This window comes from Rhinolophus hipposideros, assembly GCF_964194185.1.
Source record: "Rhinolophus hipposideros genome assembly, chromosome: 18".
In the NCBI taxonomy this organism is placed as follows: Eukaryota; Metazoa; Chordata; class Mammalia; order Chiroptera; family Rhinolophidae; genus Rhinolophus; species Rhinolophus hipposideros.
In genome coordinates this window covers 5799248-5820206 of record NC_138064.1, presented here as the reverse complement: position 1 = coordinate 5820206, position 20959 = coordinate 5799248, and the positions used below count along the sequence as shown (strand labels likewise).

At 38.6% G+C, this 20959-nt stretch overlaps 1 protein-coding gene across 2 annotated transcripts in view; it reads right to left on the bottom strand.

Moving 5' to 3' along the window:
- IMMP2L (inner mitochondrial membrane peptidase subunit 2) overlaps positions 1-20959 on the bottom strand; it is a 722895-nt gene that overhangs the window by 211374 nt on the left and 490562 nt on the right. For both annotated transcript variants that reach the window (XM_081079271.1, XM_081079270.1), the window contains exon 5: positions 10925-10990. In XM_081079271.1, coding sequence (XP_080935397.1) covers positions 10925-10990 — 66 coding nt within the window. The remainder of the gene's footprint in view (positions 1-10924; positions 10991-20959) is intronic.

The window sequence follows — 20959 nt, the reverse complement described above, 5'->3', positions numbered from 1 at the left end:
TCTTCTATTTAAATGACTGTCCTAGGACAAGAAGTAAGTTTTATATTTTCTGCTGATTTCCAAGTTAAGGGAATGGGAGTGGATAATATAGACCAAGGCCTGGCAAACTCTCGCCCATGAGCCAAATCTAGTCCAACACTTATTTTCAAAATAAAGTTTTATCAGAGCCTTTATTTTATAGTTGCTTTCATGCAACCATATCAGAGTTAAGTACTTTGGACAGAGACAGTATGACCCACAAAGCCAAAACTATTCATCATCAGGCTTTTACAGAAAATGTATACTGATCGCCGCTACAGGTATAGTAAGGAACAAGCAGCGGAAAAAGCCGAGAGCAGGTAACTATGTGCGGGAGGAAACAGGTCAAGGTCCCAAAGACGCCATAGCCCACGTTTGAGATCTTGCCTGGAAAGGTTTAAAGTGTTCTTCCAACTTTAGGGTTCACAAAATATGAACCTATTTCTTAACCTACCAGTACAACGCAATTATTTCAACAATAACCAAAAAAACCTGATGATCTAAAGTGAGCAGGGCATTCTGCTAAGCTCTGTGCTACCCATTTATTAGCCATTATTTCACATAGACAATCAGTTAACGATACATTAAGCTTTGATAGTGTGTTCAAGTTCACACAGGATTGGTATATATATGTATATATGTATATGTATATATGTATGTGTGTATATGTGTATACGTGTATGTGTATATGTGTATGTGTATATACGTATGTGTATATGTATATGTGTATATGTATATGTGTATATGTATATATGTATATATATACTTATATTTGGTCTTCAAGATAACCCTGAGGATAGAGAGATTAAAAAAACAAACTAAAAACAAACCTCAGAGTGTTCAAGTTTGCACAGCTTGGAAAGATCAGAGCTGAGACTAAATCCCCAGTCATCTAACTCCAAGGGCAATGCTCCTACTGTATCTGGCTACCTCTCATTTTCCTTAGACACCTAAAAACACTTTATACAAAAAAAAAAAAAGACAAAAAGTTACAAAACTTTAAGAGCATCCACAACTAATTAAATCAACACTTTAAACATATCTACTCTCTGCATGAAATTCTCCCTCCAAAAACATTTTTAAAAAGAAACAGTGGCTAATTTGAAGTTTAAACAAGGTCAACTTAAATTGCACAAAAATAGAAGTGCTATCTGTTCCTTAATTATTAAGTAATTATTCAGGCTGAAATATTCTTGAGTCTTTCTGGCATGCTTTTTATGCTTAGTAAAAAAGGTATTTTAAGACAATCTTCTTAGCTTCCTACTGAGATAATTATACTTATATGTCTTTTCAAAATATTTGACAGACTTACATTACTGTGAGCAGAAAAAAAATTACCAAAAAATCAATACTTAGTTCAAAGGAGTGCGCAAAAGTTAGCATTTCTCTGTATTTAAACTTGGAGTTCACCACTTCAGAAAAGTTATTCTAAGAAATGTACTTAAGGCAACAGCAGAGAAAGCTAATACACAAATACACTAGCCAGCTCCAGGGGTGACGTGCTTCCTGCTAGGAAATCTCATGCTCTAAAAGGGCTCCCACCATAATCATCTGTACTGAGAGTCATGGCAGAACTGACGAGTGAAGCCCCAAGCCAGACAAGAAGAGAGAAAAAGGAGCTTAGTCAAAGGCATCAAAGCTATACACAGCCAGCCATCTTTTAGAGAGAAGCACAGATGTGGACGGCGATGGAGCCAGGTCAGAGCACCCTGCTACTTCCCTGTTGCTGAGATTTGTTTCCCTAATGAAGCAAAGCCAATGGGTCTCCTACCTGAAGCACCCAGTTACTTCAGTCCATGGGCTCCCTAATACTTCCTCTCAGATACGGTGAGTTTAATATGAACAATACTAAACAATGAGGTCCTTGTTTAATATGCATTTGCATGTTCTTGCCTTTAATTTCCTGTAAATGGTTTAGTCTAGGTCATACATATCATTGCTACCCAAGTATATGCCCACAGTATCTTTGTGTGTGTTAGTCCTAGGACTATTACTTATTATTTCGGTACTAAAGAAGCAATTCTCGAATTGCCAGGCTTTCCAATACCTACCTAGCACAGGTATATGTGTAGACGAGTGTAGCTATGCCAGGATGGCATACACATTGGGAAACACAAATCCTTATACATATGTATCTCAAGTCTATATTTTTTCTTTATGGAATATGCAAGGGAAGAACTGTCATTAGATAAATATTTTTCATCCTATCAATCGCCTACTGTGAGACATAAGTTAGAAGACACACACCAGATACACATCTGGGAGTGTGACTGGGGTAAGAGAATAAATAGGAGACCTTCCTTTTTACTTCAAACGCTCCAGTACTGTTTGTCTCCTCCACACATAGCCATCTAATCCTATTCGACAGACAGAAGGACTAACATGATAAACAAAACCAGAGAAACCCCTGATGGGGGTGGGGAGAGTACCACAAGAACAGGTGCCATCATTATTGGAAAAAGCAATTCAGTCTAAATGGTCTATGACTTCCAGCAAGTACTCTCCTAGATTGAAGTATACACACTATGTTTGTTCTACTGCCTCTGGAAAGCTCCTTACGCTGATAAGTTTGCTACAGAAATACTTTGGACGTTAAAAAAATCAAGATGATGGGGCGGCCGGTTAGCTCAGCTTGGTAGAGCGCGGTGCTACCAACAAAAAGGTTACCGGTTCGATCCCCACATGGGCCACTGTGAGCTGCGACCTCCACAACTAGATTGAAACAACTACTTGACTTGGAGCTGATGAGTCCTGGAAAAACACACTTAAATAAAAAAAAAAAATTAAAAGTAAAAAAAAAAAAATCAAGATGACATTTCTTTATATAAATTTAAGGTGACTATCTCTCTGATGGTTAGAAACACCTGTTGCTAAGGCATACCGTTTTTATTAGCAATTCAATTTTTATACACTGACACAGCAGTAGTGTGGTAAATAATCACCTACAACTACATAAACGAAAGAAATATTTCAAGAAAGGCACGGGTTACCTAACAATCTAGAATTCTTTAGTAAAAAAGAATGATCATTCGTTAGCAAGAAGAAGGTAAGAATGTCCGGACTATATTAAATAATTTCTCTGGTAGACACCAAAGGGAAACTGATGATTTTTTACAAATGCTTCTTAATTAGTGGTAACAAGTCATTGGACAGGCCCTGGGAAGCTTAATTTCACATTTCAAGCCCTTATTTACTAAATAAAAGCATTGGTCTGAACTTACCTACTAAACAAGGACGTGCTATGCCAATTTAATTTGGAAAAATTCAGGGTTCAAATTAAACCTACTGAATGGGCCTCAGAGATTCCTGAATATCTTCTCAAGTTCCCACCAGCTAAGGCCCAGTCTATAAATAGCCTGTCATCCTCAAAATCAACTACCCACCCAGCTCCCATCTGCTTCCATGCTCTAAAACATTCCAGTCACCAATCTTTTTCAGGGTCCTGGACACCAGTTTCTTTAATTTTAAGTTTCCTTTTCATCTCGTCCTTCCTTTTAGGACAGTATCATGCATTCCTAGTTCCCGATATACCAAAATGTGGAGAGTCAAAGAGAGCCATAGAGACACATCAATTACTATTATTCAAAGCTACTGCATAAACCATAAAATAGTTATTAAACAAGCATCATGTTTAGTTATACTGGACAAAACTCAACTGAGTTCTGTTTTCCTTCCTATAAAACTTCATCATTTGCTGGAACATAATATGATTCAAACATCTGTGAGAAGCTAATATTGATTTCCCTCTCTTCAACAGCACTTTGAAAATCAACAAGCTTTCAAATGTCTAATTCCCAGTAATTTAATAGATTTTTTTTTTGGTGATACCAGAAAGTTATTTTTAATAAGTTAGGGTGTTTTGACATCATACAATATACTCTCGAGACCTGAAGAAGAATTATCATTTAAATTTTACAGTGAGAGAAGTCTCGTGGTTGTCTCCCTAGACTAGTTTGCAGGATTGGCACTTGTCAGAGAAAGTCTTACACGGTCCTTCCTGGCAGGAGGTGCCCGTGCCGTGAGCAGGACACATACACTTCTCCATACCACGGATCCTGCCCAACTCATTCCTCAAGGGCCAGAAAGTGACCGCGCTTTTTCTGACCACCTCTGGGAATTCTCCTGACAAAGAAGGGCGGGAATCCAAGCAAAATCAAATTAATAGAATTAAAACGGTGATTACATTTCACTGGGAGAGTGACCATGTGTTCTACTTGGTCTTGGCAATCCAGTTTCTGTTGATGATTGCAGTGTAATAATTAATACCATCCTCTTTCATTCTCAAAAGTGCCCTAGTTTAGGTGACAAAGTATATGGTTACCCTCTTCACTGGGGACTAAAAAGTTATTCACTCTCTTCACTGAGGTTACTAACTACAAGAAACCCCAGATTCCAAAGGTCTGTAAAGTGTATTTCACCCAGAAAGAGGAGAAATGAGGTTAGGCTTCATTTATGACCAGGCTGACAAAAAATAATCTGTAAAACACAGAAACGAGTGTCCCCAGAAAAAAAATGTTGCTGCCTTAGAAATGTCAACTGTGGTTGATTCGTATTGACTTGTTGCAGTTTAGAACTTTGTATTCTTTTTATCGTTTTCTAAAACAGTGCTTCTGAGTCATAATAAATTAATAAGAAAAAAATAACTATGAAAAATATTTTGGTGGAATGAATGGGTCTGTCTAAATATCACTTTCATTTGCTTTTTGCTGTTCGTGTTATAAACACACCCATGTGGGTTACCATTATGAACATGACTATGTTCGTAGCTAAACTATCCAGAGAGTCAAGCAATTGCCTTGTGATTTGAATCAGTGTAGACATAAAGATAGAAAGCACAGACCTCCAAAAGCCTCCTCTTTTACAGTCTTAGGAATATTTGGCTGAATGAAAATTTGGCTGAACAATATTTCAAGTTTACTTGCCACCTTGTTGATATAATCATAATGACTGAGATTACAAATAATGTGACTACTCTTATGAGTCACTCTGAAGCTAACAAATCCAAGTAGTCATCATTCACATTATAAACAAGGATACTTATCTAGAAGAAGCTAAATATGATTTTCTTAGAGAAAAATACTTGGACCAGTTACCTGGGTCAGACTGACTCCCTTTGGTCTATTCTCATCACAGCAAACAGAACGGTCCCTTAACAATGTCAACCGACTCCCACCACTCCATGGCTCAGAACACTCCATTGGCTTGCCAGATAACTGAAATACAATCCATAGTCCTTCCTACAGTCCATAAGGCTCTGCGAACATTAGACCCAATCTCCTACCTCAGATGCTCTCCTTCAGTGCGGTCCAACTATGCCAGCTTCTCGTCATTCTTTAAATTCACTTCAGACATAGCCATATCAGCTTTGCATTTGCTGCCCCTTCCCTCAGACACCAGAACGGCTCTCTACTTCCTGCCTTAATTTAGGAGTCCGCTCAGATATGATCTCATCAGAGAGGGTCCCAGTGGACAACCTCCCTCAGCTGGAATTTTCAGACGCCCACCACCACTCTACATCCAGCCCTACTTTGTCTTCATGGCACTTGTAGCTTATGGATTATGTGCTATGTATTTGCCTGTTTATTACCGGCTTTCAACAACCAGAATGAGGGCAGGGACCTTGTCTCTTCTGTTCACTTACGTCTCCAGTGTCTAGGCCAACACTCATAAAATGAATGGTCCCAAGGCCCACGCTCTCAGAGAACTGATTAAATGAAATATATCCTGACCACGTAAAACTCATTTCAAAATTTGTGTTGAAATGTTCTGACTTCTGAATCTGAAGTCCACAACTTCCCCCATGGCACATAATCCTTAAATCAATTTCCTCTGAAAAGGGTATTTTATGAAGTACTGGTGATGGTGCATGTACACAGACCTCTTGGGAGGAAAACTTGGCTGTGTATATTAGAACTAAAAATAACAACGACAACAAATGTTGACTCCATATTCCCACTCTGTGACGTCTAGTCTACAAGAATAAGTACACAAGTGCAGAAGGTATGTGTGCAAGGATGTCCACTACACCACTGAATTTTTCAAGCTTGTGTTATTTCTGTAATAAGATGGGGGGGAAACTGAAAAAGAGAAAAGTTTGTCTTCCCCAGAGAGTAAAGTCGAAGCAACTACCAAGCAGAGCTGATTACAGTTTTATTGAACGGGAGGTTGTGAGGGGCAATGCTGAGCAAAGCGGCTTCTGATCACACGCCTCCCTCTGGGAGGCCTCAGGTGGGCGCCTTACCTACGAGGTGCCCCTTCCAAAGGCGCCTTGTAACTCCACAGTCTGTACGAGGCGAATGGCCTTTGGAGCCACACCTGCCTGGACCAGGGCAGGGCACTACACCTACGGCAGCTCATCAATTGGTTGACCAGTGGTCTGTCAGGTGGATAGACCCGAGGTCTCCAGCTCAAAGGGGCACACTCTCAGGTAGTCTAAACATGATGTGCACCCGAGGAAATCAGCAGTTGGCAATGGGGCAAAACCCAACTGAAACGCAGACAAGAGAGGCAAAAGCAACGTGTTGGCAGATGAAGGCCATTCATGAGCGGAAACCAGAAGCCCTGCTGTCCTGTCACCCTGTCCATGAGTGAGCAGGGCTGACCCTCGGCCCGACCACCCTCCTTTCCAGCTGTCTTCAAAATGGGTGCTCTTTAAACTATGTTTTATTTTATATCTGCTTTGTTTTTCAATTGGAAGCAGTTTAACTAATAAAACATTAAGGAATGGATTAAGTCTTTATAGGTCTTAGCCTCTGAAAAGATTATGGTTCCTTCTCTACCCTCTCATTATGTGTAATTCAAAATAAAAATACTACGAGACTCACAGGAAATGTGACAAGCTCTTATAAGTCAGATTCTTTCCCCTTTGATTACTGTATGAAATAATAATGTTTTTCCAAAAGAGAAAATCTAGTTACCTACATTTGCGCTTAGCTTACCTGGTAGGTAACCCGAGGTAAGAGGCGCTGCAAGTCCACCTCGCAGACCACAGTGTCTTGCCTGCTACAAGCTGTGCACCGATGGACTAATGACTTCTAGTGGCAGACACACAGCATGTTTTCAAATTTGTTTTTTATATGTTCTGGCATTTTTAAAACTAGATCACAGGAAAAAGAGGAAAGCACATAAACACTATTTTATTACCTAAATACACCCTAGTATTTTTCAACACTATTAGAAAATGATTAGAGAAATATTTTCAATCATTAATTTAAAGCTCAGGCAGCCTAGCATCGGTAGGGACCAAGGAGTCAGAGGAATGAATTTTAAATTTTCTTTTAAAACACCAACTACAAACTACTTTTTTCTAATCAATTATCAAATAGATTTAGAGGCTCCGTAGTAGGAAAGGCTTGGCCCTGACACTTCCATTCCTTAAGTTATCTGTTGCTCTATGATGGAGATGTAGTGAGGGGACAGAAAGGGACATATGTCCAAAGGGACTGGCCATTTGCAAGACTGGAAAAGAAGCTAGACTCTCACATACGGGTTGCAGCAGTGAGGAAAGAAGGTGTGAACCCCCTCCATCCCTATCACCCTTTCTCTCATCCCCCAAGCCTGCATCTCCTTCCCGCTCAGCCTCTCCTCTGTGAACCCAGTATCTACATTTACTGAGGAAAGACATAGCACAACCTTTTTCTCAGAGAAGTCTCCTGAAACACTCCTAAGGGCAGAGTGTTTGATGTCTGGCCAGGTTTGGCCATCTCACATCGTTGGCTGCACAGCTAGTGACCTATAATGGTGTCTCTGAATCAAAGCTCTGGATTATAAAGGAAAGTGGAGCCCTTGGCATTCCTGATCCTGTGAGAACACTTTACATGGATGCAATGTTTTTGCCTGCTTTGTCGACTGGTTCTGTCTGTGTGTTGGTTTTATATATATATATATAATTTTACTGAGATGTAATTCATGTAACATATATTTACCCATTTAAAATACACAATGCACTGTTTTACCATATTCACAGAGTTGTGCAACTATCAACACAGCATGTTTTGGAACATTTCCATATCCCCTAAGATAAAACCCACCATACATTAGCAGTGCCTCCCACTCACCCCCCTCCTCGATGCCTCTGGGAACCTTTCGTCTACTGTCTATATCCATGAACTTACCTATTGTGAACATTTCATACAAAAAGAATCATTCAATATGTGGTATTTTGTGACTGACTTCTTTCATTTAGCATAAAGTTGTCAAGGTTTGCTGACTCACTCCTCGAGTGGGATTTGAATCACACCCACACAAACTGTTTTCCAAATATTAACAGCATATTTGGCATACTCATGGGTAGGTATGAAATAGGTTTCCAAATGCACGGCTCTTGAGTTTCCCACTGAAATCACAAGGCTAGAGAGACTCTCAAAATCAAAAACAAAAACAAACAAACAAACAAAAATAGAACAAAACAAAACAGAAAAACAAAGCCACAAATTCTACCAACTTACAATGCATATCCTCCAGAAAATGCAAACTGAGTTCTTTTATACCAATGCACTCATGCCTGACTATAAAATCACATTACGATATATACACATTCATCTTTCCCCAAATCCTCACTCTATTTAAAGACCAAAAGTCAAAGGACAACTTATAACTCAAAATATAAACAATCTAATGCAAATTAAACAAAGGCATCAGACACTTCACTCAAGAGGATATACAAATGGCAAGCAGGCACATAGACATGTGCTCAGCACCATTTGCCCTCAGGGAAATGCAAATCAAAACCACAGTCTGGTTCTGCTTTACACCCATTTATTTTGTATGGCTACAATAAAAAATATTCATAATGCCAAATATTGGCAAGGATGTAAAGAAACTGGAACCCTTGCACCTTACTGGGAATATGAAATGGTATAGTGACTTTTGAAAATTGTTTGATAGTTTCTGTAAAAATTTAACACACACTTCACCATACACGCAACATCCCTAGGTATATTCATAATAGAAATAAAAACATATTTCTACCAAAAACACAAATGTCCCACAGCATTTACATTACTGTCCCTATCATTACTCATAATATCCCCAAACTGGAAATCACCCTAAAGTCCATCGAAGTGTGATGGGTACACAAAATGTGGCAGGTCCATACAATGGAATATAAACAGTAATAAAAAGGAACAAACTACAGTCCATCTACACCGTGGAGGAACCAAAAACACATTGTGCTAAGTGAAAGGAACCAGACACAAAAGACGACATAGGGGATGATACCATCTAAACAGAATTGCTGGGAAAGGCTGCGTATGGAGACAGAAGTGGGCCGTGGTGTGTGACACCAGCAGCTGGAATTGGTAGGAGGCAGAGTTAACTGGAAGTGGGAGGAGGGAACGCGTGGAGGTAACAGAAGTGAGCGTCGTACAACTGTATAAACTTACACTAACTCTTTCGTTAAAATGGGCGAACCGTATGCTATACAAAGTGGACCTCCGCAAACGTGTAAAAGAAACAAAGACCAAATACACATTCACAGATACAGACCAAATACCTCCGTAGCCCCACTGATCTCATATCGGCTAACCATGAACAGGTAATTGTGACATAAAAATGTCGGCCACGCATTCCTGCATCAGCAAGTTCGCCAATTATTTGGTCAGAGGACTCCTTTACACTCTCAAAACTAATTGAGACCTCAGAGAACTTTTGCTTAGGTGGATACTATCTGTCAATATTTACCATATTACATGATTAAAATGGAGAACTAAAAAAAATCTTTAGTGATTCAATCTAAACTAACAATAAGCCTATATGTTAACAAGAACTACATTTAATGAAAAGTATAGTTATTTTCCAAAGCAAAAGAAAAAAATGAGAAGAGTGGAATGTTAACATTTTTGCCAGTCTTTTAGCGTCTGGCTGAATTAAAAAACAGCCAAATTTCCATATCCGTTCCTGTAGTCAGTCGGCTACAATCTCACACATCATGCAGCCTCTGGAAAACCCCACTATACTGAGGAGAAATGAGAGTAAAAAGTGTAAATTAAATCTTCGTATCATTAGAAAAGTAGCTTTGACCTCACCAACACCCTCCGCCACTGCCCCAATAAAGGGTCCTGGGCACTCCCAGCGAGCGTCGGCCTACCCTTGGAGAACAGCTGGCCTTGATTCTGCTCTAAAACCCACTGAGGTGCATTTTAATGAGACTGTTTAATCTGTACTGTCACTAATACAGAAAATTTATGATCAAGTTCTTTTGAAAAACAGGATCAGAATACTTTTGAATATAGTTTTCAGAGCAGTCGGACTCCCTCATTATATAGACCTGGCTGCGACTTATTCAAAGTAGGAACCAAAATGAGACTTATCATTCCACATCAATACTTACTTGTTGAATCTCAAACACTGTTCTAGGTTTATCAACAAGTACAACAAATAAGACATTACTACACATTGTCAAAACACTTGATTGCTACAATGTTATTTGCTAAAGCTACTATTTTGTCACTGATCCCGAAGCTTCTGTTTCACATCTATTCCCATCTTCCCCATCTCTATTATAATAAAAGCTCCCCCCTAAGCTTTTGTATTTGCTTCTAAAATAATAAAACGTTTTTGAATTTTTCTAAAATGAACCTTGACATCTAAAACAATCATGTTAATTTTAATATCTGAAAAGCAATGGTTTAATGGTTGTTTTAGAAAACATGGTCAATTTCAGTTTAATTACTCTTTCTCCTGTGTCTCCCAGTTAAAAGAGACAATGACCAGTAAGTTTATGAGTATGTATGCCTCACATCCTGAAATGGTTGGTGATACTCAGCTAAGAGGTGCCATCTCATTGTTGATGTCTCCAAAGCTTTAGTTCTCTGTGAAATGTACTTCCCATGTAATGTGATTTAAAACTCAGCAAAAATCGAGATATTTATAACTTTAATGCAAAACCAACAGTGTAAGTACTTACTTTACAATATCTCCTTCAAGAGCAATCACTCTCTTAATGATCTTCTGTTCAGGATTTTTAGGGGACCTGAAATAAGATAAGGTTCCACAATCAGTTATGTCTCGGTTGTTTTAAGAAAATAAAAAGAAGTTCTACAACCCAATAGGCTGTTTCACAGGCATTACAGAATCATGAATCATGACATTTATCCTACTTAGGCCCCTAGCGAGATGGAGTTACTACGGAAGTAACTCTTGTTTTAAATCTCTGGAGGACAAGAAGTCATGCTGAAACTTTACAAAAACAAATGCAGACGGATATAGACTCTTATTAGTAAAGCTAAGTTCTTGTAGGAAAGCGGATTCATACATAAAAAACGATCAGGCATTTCTTTAAAATGACAGCATGCTTCAATTTATTTCATTTCAAATTAACAGAGGAGTTTGATTTAAACTCTCGAGAAAACACTGAGGGTGAGAGGTATTTTTGAAAAAATAAAGAATTAGGGAATTCTTTAAACTGTATTTAGGTTTAGCCATTCAAAGATTATGTCATTCAGAGTGCTAAAACAAGGCTACTGACAGTTAAGAGACACTGATAGGTTGTGACAGACTGAACCTAGACATCATTGACTTTGAGCTGTGATTCATAACATATGGTAAATGTTTACTTAGAATGATACTGTTTACTCTAAAAGGGTACGCCCCTCTACCTCTCTACTTGCCTCTTCTCTCTTTCCCTCTCACTCTATCACTGGGATCTCTTACTCTGGGGGAAGCCATGTCTGTCCCCAGCAGCCCCCCTGAGAGACTCCTTTGGGAAGAAACTAAGAAACACGCCCTTGAACTCCAGTCCACTCTTCAGAGAGAGCAGCTCTGGCCAACAGCCTCACATCCAGGGCATGAGACCCCAGGCCAGACCCCCCACTTAAGCTGCCCCTGGCTGTTGGGTCCTTAGAAAATGTGTGAGATAAATGTTTGTTTTAAGCTGCTAGATTTGGGGTAATTTGTTACACAGCAATGGGTAATTCAATTTTAATATGTCCAATTTCCTGCCAATAACATTTAAAGCCTTTTGATTTAACAGACCTATTTCAAGGAACACCTCATACATCACAGAAATGATCATTTAATATGTATCTGAATATCAGGGAGAGATAAAAATATTTCAAGTCACACTTGAACTGAATTACTTTTTAAAAAGGTAAATGCACAAAAACTAAAAAGGTTGAATATATTCAAAATACAATACTTCATCAAAGGAAATATGAAGTCTCAGTAAGATTAATATTTCACATCATATCTTGCAGAGAAAAATGAAATCATCTAAACCATTTGCGTCTACTTATGGAAATTAGTCTCCAAATTTTTTACTAAATTAATTATTAATGCCCTTTATTTTTAAAAGGAAATTTGATCAGACTGTTTGATTGAAGTGTCCCTTCACTGAATTGACTAAACATTATGTTTCTATCAATTTAATGTCATTTATGTACGTCCTCTGTGCAGGGCTACTTACAGACTTTTAAAAAGTTTCCCTCCCATGTCTCTCTGTTTAGATAACTAGAAACATATCAAATGGTATTCAACCTTAGCAGATCACCAAAGAATTACATATTAAAACATTTTCCTATTATATTAACAAAGAAATAATGATAACACAGCTTATTGTTGAAGGTTTAGGGACATGGATACAATAAATATAATGTGTGTCATCATGTAACATGCCTTTTTGTAACTATATCAAGGAGTTATATTCTCTTTAACATAACAATTACACTTTTAAATATTTAACCTAATAAAATGACTATGGACGTATGCAAGATTTCACCTACGTGGATGTTGTCTATTTTTTAAAAAAGAGAAAAATTTCACCAAGAATAGATTGGTTAAATAAATTATAGTCCATCCACATAATCAAATATTTTCCAGTCATTAAAAGATAGGTTATAAAATAATTTTTAATGATGTGGAAATATCAATAGAATGTAAAGATAAAAAATGCAATTTAGAAAATATTATGTACCCCATGACCTCACATCTGTAATTACAGAGAGACAATGACATGCGGCTGTACTAGGCAGAAACAGGAAGGATATAAAACAAAAAGTCAGGTGGGAGGGAGTTCCATGTGTGATAAAACACAAGCCTGGCGTTTAGGTTCAGATTCCTGAGAAGCCCGTTAGCAGATGACAACTGTCTATGTCACATGACATAACCTGAGAAGAAATGCTCCCAGGTAGGGGAGAGGCCTGAACTAATTACCCAGCTGCCCCACCCAATATCAATGCAATATTAGTGTTAATGAAATAATATGAAAAGCAACCCTTATCAGCATAAAACAATATTTTCTGCCAACAACCTTTAAGCTTTTGAAATACTCGAAAACTATTTTATATTTTAAAATAATCTATAGTTGAAGATCATGAAGCAAAATAGAATATGCAAAGTGAGCTATCTATATAATGAAAGTCTTATGAATTACTACTTAAATATATCTATAAATTTTAATGTAATATTAAAATCGAATCTAATCAAATGATTCAAAATAAAAAAAGCTATTATTAACATTAATCCCATTACTGCTCAAAATCTATATCTATATTTTAATCATTAGGCTGTTGATTGCATGACTTTGAAATAAGTAGCAGGATGAGAACTACCATAGATTTACATTGTGAAAGTCATTGAAGTTCCCTCTGTCTGAATTTTCTTGGCTACTTGCCTATCTCCTAGGAAGTGTGGAGAATAATAAGTGAAGGATTGTGCCTTACTTTAGAGATACAATGTATTCCTGCCCAATAAACACTAAAATTCACATTTAAATTTATAATTTTAGTGGCTGCATAATAAGCATTATTTTGCAATATTTATTTCTGGAGCCTGGATTTTAATCATTGTTTTCTTAAATCGATAATTTAATTAGACAAGCTCTCTCCAGAGGCTTGGAAGAGAGGCCTAGCATTGTCTAGTAACTGCATAGGTCAGTTTGATCTGGCAGAATTTGTCTCTAACATGCATGGTCGTGGGGAAGGGATCAGAGTCTAACTTAGTCATAGGAACATTTTTACGATACTGAATATTCTTCTTCTTGAATTTCATTTTCTAACTTAATAGAAATATTGTTGTCTTTACCCCATGGCAGGCCTAACAAAGTCATGTCTGACTGTCATCTTTCTAACTGATTTCATGCTCTTGTAATGTTCCCCAAAGGTCATGATTTGGATACTGTCTGGAGCCGTAGGTACTTTAGAACAGTCAAGTGAGGCCCCCTTGTGTTTTGTGGGGATGGGAACATCAGCAAGTGTCCTGCCCTCCCTGTTCCGGACCCCTACACCCATCCTGATGTCAAAGGTCTACCTTATCCTGTGTCCAAGCACCCTCGTTCTTCACTTATTCATAATAAAATTCTGTGGATTGTATAGATTTTTATATTTACATGGCTCAGGAGTGGCCCAGATTGTCACAGAATTCATTTTAGGATTAGAAGTCACGTTAGCCACAGCCTAATATAAACACTGAATCCTCAAAAACACCACAGATTATTGGACAGTAATTATACTGCATGTATTATAGCAAGGTCTAAATTTTAACTCTTCATTAATGAGGTAAAAGTAAGAAACAATATTCTAGGGATACCTTATATTGGATAGGCTAAGTTTTTACTGGCCTAAAGGGTGGTCATGTATTAAGTCATGCACATAGTTTTATATCAACATAAAAAAAGAACAGAAATATTTCTGTTTTAGTCATCAAAATAAGGTTTAGAATGAAAAGTCCAGACAACAGTTATAAAAAGTCATATCAAATACAGCTTTCATTATTTATTTTTAATTTTGGAAAAAGTTGCCTGGGTTTGACATGCTTTTCATAGGTTAGTGCTAGAAAAGGCCTGTGATTATATCTAGCCCTTCCCCTGCTACTGTTATTCATGCCCATTCTCCATGGCCTAAGTGCTTCTGCTTGGCCCCTTGTGCCCTGCAAATGACATGGGCGTGGGTACAGTGGACATGAAGTCCGCTGTCACTGTCCCGTCTCTGCTACATGTGAGCTGCTGACTGTAGCTCTGTTTCGTTTGGTTCTTCTCTCCTCCCCTCTTCTCCCTCCCTCTCCTTTACCCTCCCCTCCCCTTCCCTTCATCTTGAGCTGGCCAAGCAGAAAGAGACTTCACATCAAAGTCCTAATTTCCTGTTGCTCTTGAACGAAATAGAAAACAGGCCCACATTCTCGAATGAACCAAGTGCCCCTTTGCTGAGAAGCTCAGACTGAGGATTAGCCACATTCCCACAGCTAGTTGCCCAAATGTTAGTGCCGGGGGGTGGTGGAGGGGGCATGTGAGTTTGGGAACCTCTGGAAGTCTTGAAGATCACTTCCACACCCATTATCACAGGACGGCTGAGCAAAGGTGTAAGGAAGCCCTGAGGGTCTACAGCACAGTAGAAACTCAGCCAACAAGAGCCTTCTCTTCCTGAAGTAAGTTCATAAAGGTGATCAAGTAACGGGGCCCAGGCAAACTGTTCCAATCCTTGTTTCAGACTTCCACAGATGGAATGCTTATTTCAAAAACCCTCCAATAAAAGGCTTTTCAGAGTCTGTTGCATTACAGTGCAAAAAAAGCATCTGAAAGGTTTGGCCAAGTTTTATTACACAATTCACTAAAGAAACATTACGGTTAAATATAATTGTATTCATACTGGAAAGTCACAGGTTAGTTTTAAATTAGATGGGTAATCGAGTCATGTTCAGTGTTGGATTCTATATTCTTTGTGTCACTATCAGTAGTGTAAACTTTGTGCGTACAGCCCATTTTTAAGAATTCATTTTTTAAATTCAGTGCAGTTTTATGAATTAGTACTTTCAAACTTTTTAATTAGGTCAGTATTTCAGGTACGTTTTTGCCCCTTGCAGACTTGTCTTTGTAGCCTGTGAATTTTTTAAGCTTAAACAAAGGAGATAGCACAGACTATTGTTCTTTGGGTTCATTCTTGAAATCCTCACCAATACAACGCTTATGACCTCAGATACACTTTCAGAAAATGATATGCATGTATATATTTAATCCCTAACCACCAGTTTGGCCCTCAGAAGATGCTCCAATCCAAGGGCCCCAGAACTAGCAAAGGGAATCACAGATGTGGTAGCAAGAACCCAGGGTCATGCGTCAAAGGTGTCTTCTACAGAAATGCCATATTTTCTTAGCTAGGGATCGGGTCTTGGGGAAGGGTCACCACCAGACAGGGACGGACGGTGTCGATGTGTATAGAAAACCCTAACAAGAGTGCACAGAACCTGAGAGCATGGGGGCCAGTGCTCTCGGACAGGACCACTTTGGGCGGTGGGGATGGACCAGGGGAGACATGGCTCATCCATTCTGGTGCCTCTGTCAAAGTGTACCCTATGTGAACAGCCTCCTGAGCAGCAGAAACAACATCTCTCAGAGAACCTGTGTGACTCCAGTCAGGTTTATAGCGATGCAGCAACAGGAACAACCACCTTAGATTTCAGATTTATCTTCTACAAGTCCTTATGGAAGTCAATGTATGTTAAGAGTACTGATGAAACAACAGAAGCACAAATTTTAAAAAATTAAATTCCTTTTTATGGATAAAAATTTTCTTGGTTAAAATGAACAGTTGTTTCACTGGCACTAACTATGATTAGAAGAAATTTAATAAGCAAATGGTGGTAATTGGTCTTATTAGTAAATCAGCCTTGATTATGTAAAATCAATTAAAAGTGTATCATGACTCTAACTTCTGTCATCGAAAAGAGCTGAAATACTTTTGTACTTGAGAATTTTGATTCTGAAAAATAACTGTCTTCACTTAATTATGAAAAATCTAAGATATTTAGTACAATCATAACAATCAGCTAATTTCTACCAATGTTTATTAATTCTAGCATTTCAATACATTGAACATTGCTATCTCCTTAGTGAACATAACTACAGTTATATTTCATTGTTCAGAAGATGTATGGAAATGAGTATATACAGAAGTACAGAATAGAAAACAGCACATATGTAATACATAAATACACATGTATATGCAACTCTTCCGTGCGATAGAGAATCATGGTATTTAAATAAACTCCTCTGACCTCTAAAGAAACTTCTGGGCTGAAAACACATTCCAAGATTTATTTATTTTATAAGTTTTGTTTTCACATATTGAATATGCTTACAGTTGTACATATGTATGTAGAACTGGATATGAATACTTAACAGAAGTGTATTAAGACTATCCTTTTAATATAGACTCCCAAAGTGCAGACCTTCCGACAGAAATACTAGTACTCGTTTCCCAGTCAAAGTAGGACATGAACTCAGGGGTGTCCACCATTTTTTCTGTAGTCAAGACAGGTGTTGGTCCTCTATCCACACTATCTCCCTGAGTACGCCTTTGCAATAAAGTACCACGTAAGGCTAAGGAATAAAACAACATCAACTGGTCTGCAAAGGAATTAAAACCACCAATCCAGCCTCATAACCATAATACTGCAATTAAACTAACTGGCTTTTTACTTTTAACCTCAACCGGGTTGGGAAATAGTGCCAGGTATTTGTGACGGGCTTCAAGAATATATAAACTGTAACCGACTTAAAGTGCAAGCTATTGATATTTTCTGTATCTAGCCATGTGCATATCCATCAGTATGGCCCAGAAAGGGTAGACCTGCTGAAATACAAAATGAATACAGTATGTAAGTGCTAAAGTGGGGAAAAATGGCACAAGGGTCTCCTGTCTCCCACGCAGCTTACTCACCAGTTCGCCACGATGTTGGTGACACTGTGGGATGTGAGATGCCAAGCTTAGGGCAGAGCGCGTCTTGGTAGAAATGAGGAGCATGAGAGGCAGTTTTGACACTTTCACCTGGAGCCAGCATTTAACCCCCCCACCCACTTTTCCCACCAATAATTCGTTTCTAACCTGGCAAATATCTGGGAGAAAAGGAAACAGAATTTTTACCCTGATAAATATAAAACTGAATATTTTATCTATGGTGAATTAAGCTTTTGAAGTCTGCCTAGTTGTGCCTAACTGGTACTTACAGTGGACAGAAGCTGTTAAATTCACGTTCCCAGCCGAGGTTTCCACTCCCAAACAAACAACATGGCCAGAATTTTTCCAATGTAACTCGTAATCAGATAAGAATGTGAGGTATATGTTGATGTACCAATGCCCAGGATTTCGGTCTAATGACTACAGTTATGGTATGACACTTGTCAGGGTCAGGCAATGGATAATAAAGAGTCAGATGGGAGTGGGGGCATTTTCATGGGCATATAGGGTGACAGGACCTTAACAACTTAGACCCAGACAGGCCAATATACCTCCCAATGAGTACCAGCACGGAGAGATGCTGACTGGGGTTCAGACATGCACTCCTGATACTATTACACTGTGAACTCCTCAAAGCTACTCTGGCAGTGGGGAGAATGATAAACAGACTTTATTTGCCATGAACTGCCTCTGGAAGTTCTCAAGTTTACCCCAATTTGAAAAGAATAGGTTTTTCTAGCACTAAGACACTTAAATTCAGTAACGGAAAAATAGAGTTACGTATTTTTGCATACCTGGTTTTTACGGCCTGAGAATTTGTACCCATTCCATTTTCTTTATTCCATTATACATATCTACATGTTCATAGGCTCTGTAGTGACTGGAGTGACATGCATTATTAATATCTCAGCCTTGCTGCTGGATTCAAAATTCCTAGTAAAATTGAATTAGGTATATGTGCGAGGAGAGGTAAAATTCCACATGATCACTGAAGTTACCCTAATTTCTCTAAAATGCTCAATCTCCTGGAGAACGTAGACGACACAGAGGTTTGAATGTAAGTACAGTATGAAACATCCTGGCTCCCTTCTGTTCTAACCCTGTTGAACTTATTAATTTTTAAAATATAGCACTAGTGTTTTATGGGACAGGTCTCAGCCTCCAATAACTACACACAATTTGCTCCCTTGAAAATGTCAACTTTATGCCCCAATAGTAGACTGAATAGTCTTCACAAATTGTCTTCAGTAAAAATGCATGAGGTTCGGGATCTTACAAAATCAACTGCAACTGGTCACCTCTGAAAATAGCCTTATCACTTACTCGCTCAGCTTGACAGCCATTTATATAGTTCTAGTTGCTAAGTTATCAGAAAATGTTCTACATATTTTTTGTTCTGCTATTTATACTGCAGTAAGTTGTTAATATAATAGTTCATCAATGCTTTTAAACTAAAAAAATATGAAAATGAAATGAGATGTCCAGCTGCTATTCTTAATTGTATGCATTTGTTTCTAGTTCTCCTCACTGACCTGCTTCCTCTCTGCTGGATTGAGTATATGGCACTACAGAAAGTAGGGGAGAAGATACTGCCTGATAAGCTAGAAGGGCTTAAATTTCGAAAGGGTTTTGACTGGCTGGGAATACATGTCTGTTATACAAGTTGAGAATGACAAAATATTGGTGAGGAGTCAAAAAGAATTGTGAGCGATTGTACGGGAACTTTGGGGATTATAGAAGGAAAATAAGGGAGGATATTTCCAAGGACTAACAGAAGTGACCTTATTTGGGTAAACCAAGTCACAGAGACACACAGCAGGGACGAGAGAGAAACACAGCCAGGTAAGTAAGAAGAGAAATTCACCAAAGAGCACAGAAGCACTGACAACTCCACCTGGAGACAGAAGATGGCTGGAGTTGCTAAATTTGACTTCTAGGAATTTAACAGAGCCTCAGAATCAGAGAAAGTTGGTTATGCTAATGTTGCTCACAATCCTGTGATTGCCCTCTTTTTCCTGCTTAGGTTGTCCTGGAAAAGTCTTATTCTTTGTAAGAAAATTCAGAGGTCAAACTGTCTTGCCATTTTCAATGGATTGTACCCCATCAGCCATCACTATAACGTAAGTCAGGTATGTCTTTTCTATAAAAACTGAGTATGTTGAGGATATAATTGGCCAAAAAAGTCACCCTTTTCTTTCACTCTTTAGTATATACACATAGTAGACACCTTTTTTTCACTAATCCCTAAAATTGTATTCCAAAGAGTACCCACTTAAAATGGAACAGACAGTGTCTGCCCACAGGTGTTATTCCTTACAGGAAGCCAGTCGGATTGTAGGCTGAAAGACATTGATTAATGTGAGAAAGCTTGCTGCTTTTCTGGGCTCCGGTCTTCCGAATCTGTACACACACAAAGTGGACTCTAATCTCTACAGCTGTCATGTTGATGTGAGCTGTACATTTCACAGGCTCTGAAACCACTCCAGCACTCAAACATTATCTGCAGCTTTCCTCACAACCACAACAGCAGTGAGAGACTATGAAGTAAATGGGAGCAGAACCTCATCTTCGTGTGAATCGAAAATAAATTATTGGGAGACTGGCTTCCACAGGGTTCCCAGAGCTGAACCTCAACGAGTATCTCCCAGACAAGGTATAACCATGTATACTCCTCAAATACCTCTAAAATGGAGTAAAACAATGCCAAATAGAATCAAGGGAAATAATCTCCAACCGGTTTTACAGGCCTGTGGCTTAAATGCATGAAGGGGGCTTTAATTTAAATACAAGCAGATTTTTCAGAAACATATGCTTACCACCCACTGCTCTTCATCTGAATGGTACAAACTTAAGAGTTTCATTTCCCTGTAGCAAGGGAGCTTTGCCAAGAGACGGGAGCACACACATCAGTGATTAACAAAGATCTGCAGCACACAATGTGTTTCCAAGGGTCTAGTCTACTTTGGAGTGGGTTTCAGGCCCAGGCGCCATGTTTCCGTTGACCATGTGGAGAGCTGTTTCGAGTTATATAACATTTTAAACTCTCTTTTGGACTTTTCAAAAGCCTAACTCTACTCCCTAAAATAAAATGCCTGTCTTGAAAAGATGTCAGAAAACCACCAAAAGACTTCTCACAAAAATCTTGATTCGGCTTCATTTGAAAATGTGTAACCCCAAAGCCTCGCTGATGCAAACCCTGTCTGTCCCACCCTTTATCAGTTCTTTCTTGTCACTGCCATCTGGTCACCTTTCTTTTTCCAGCACAATGCCCATCC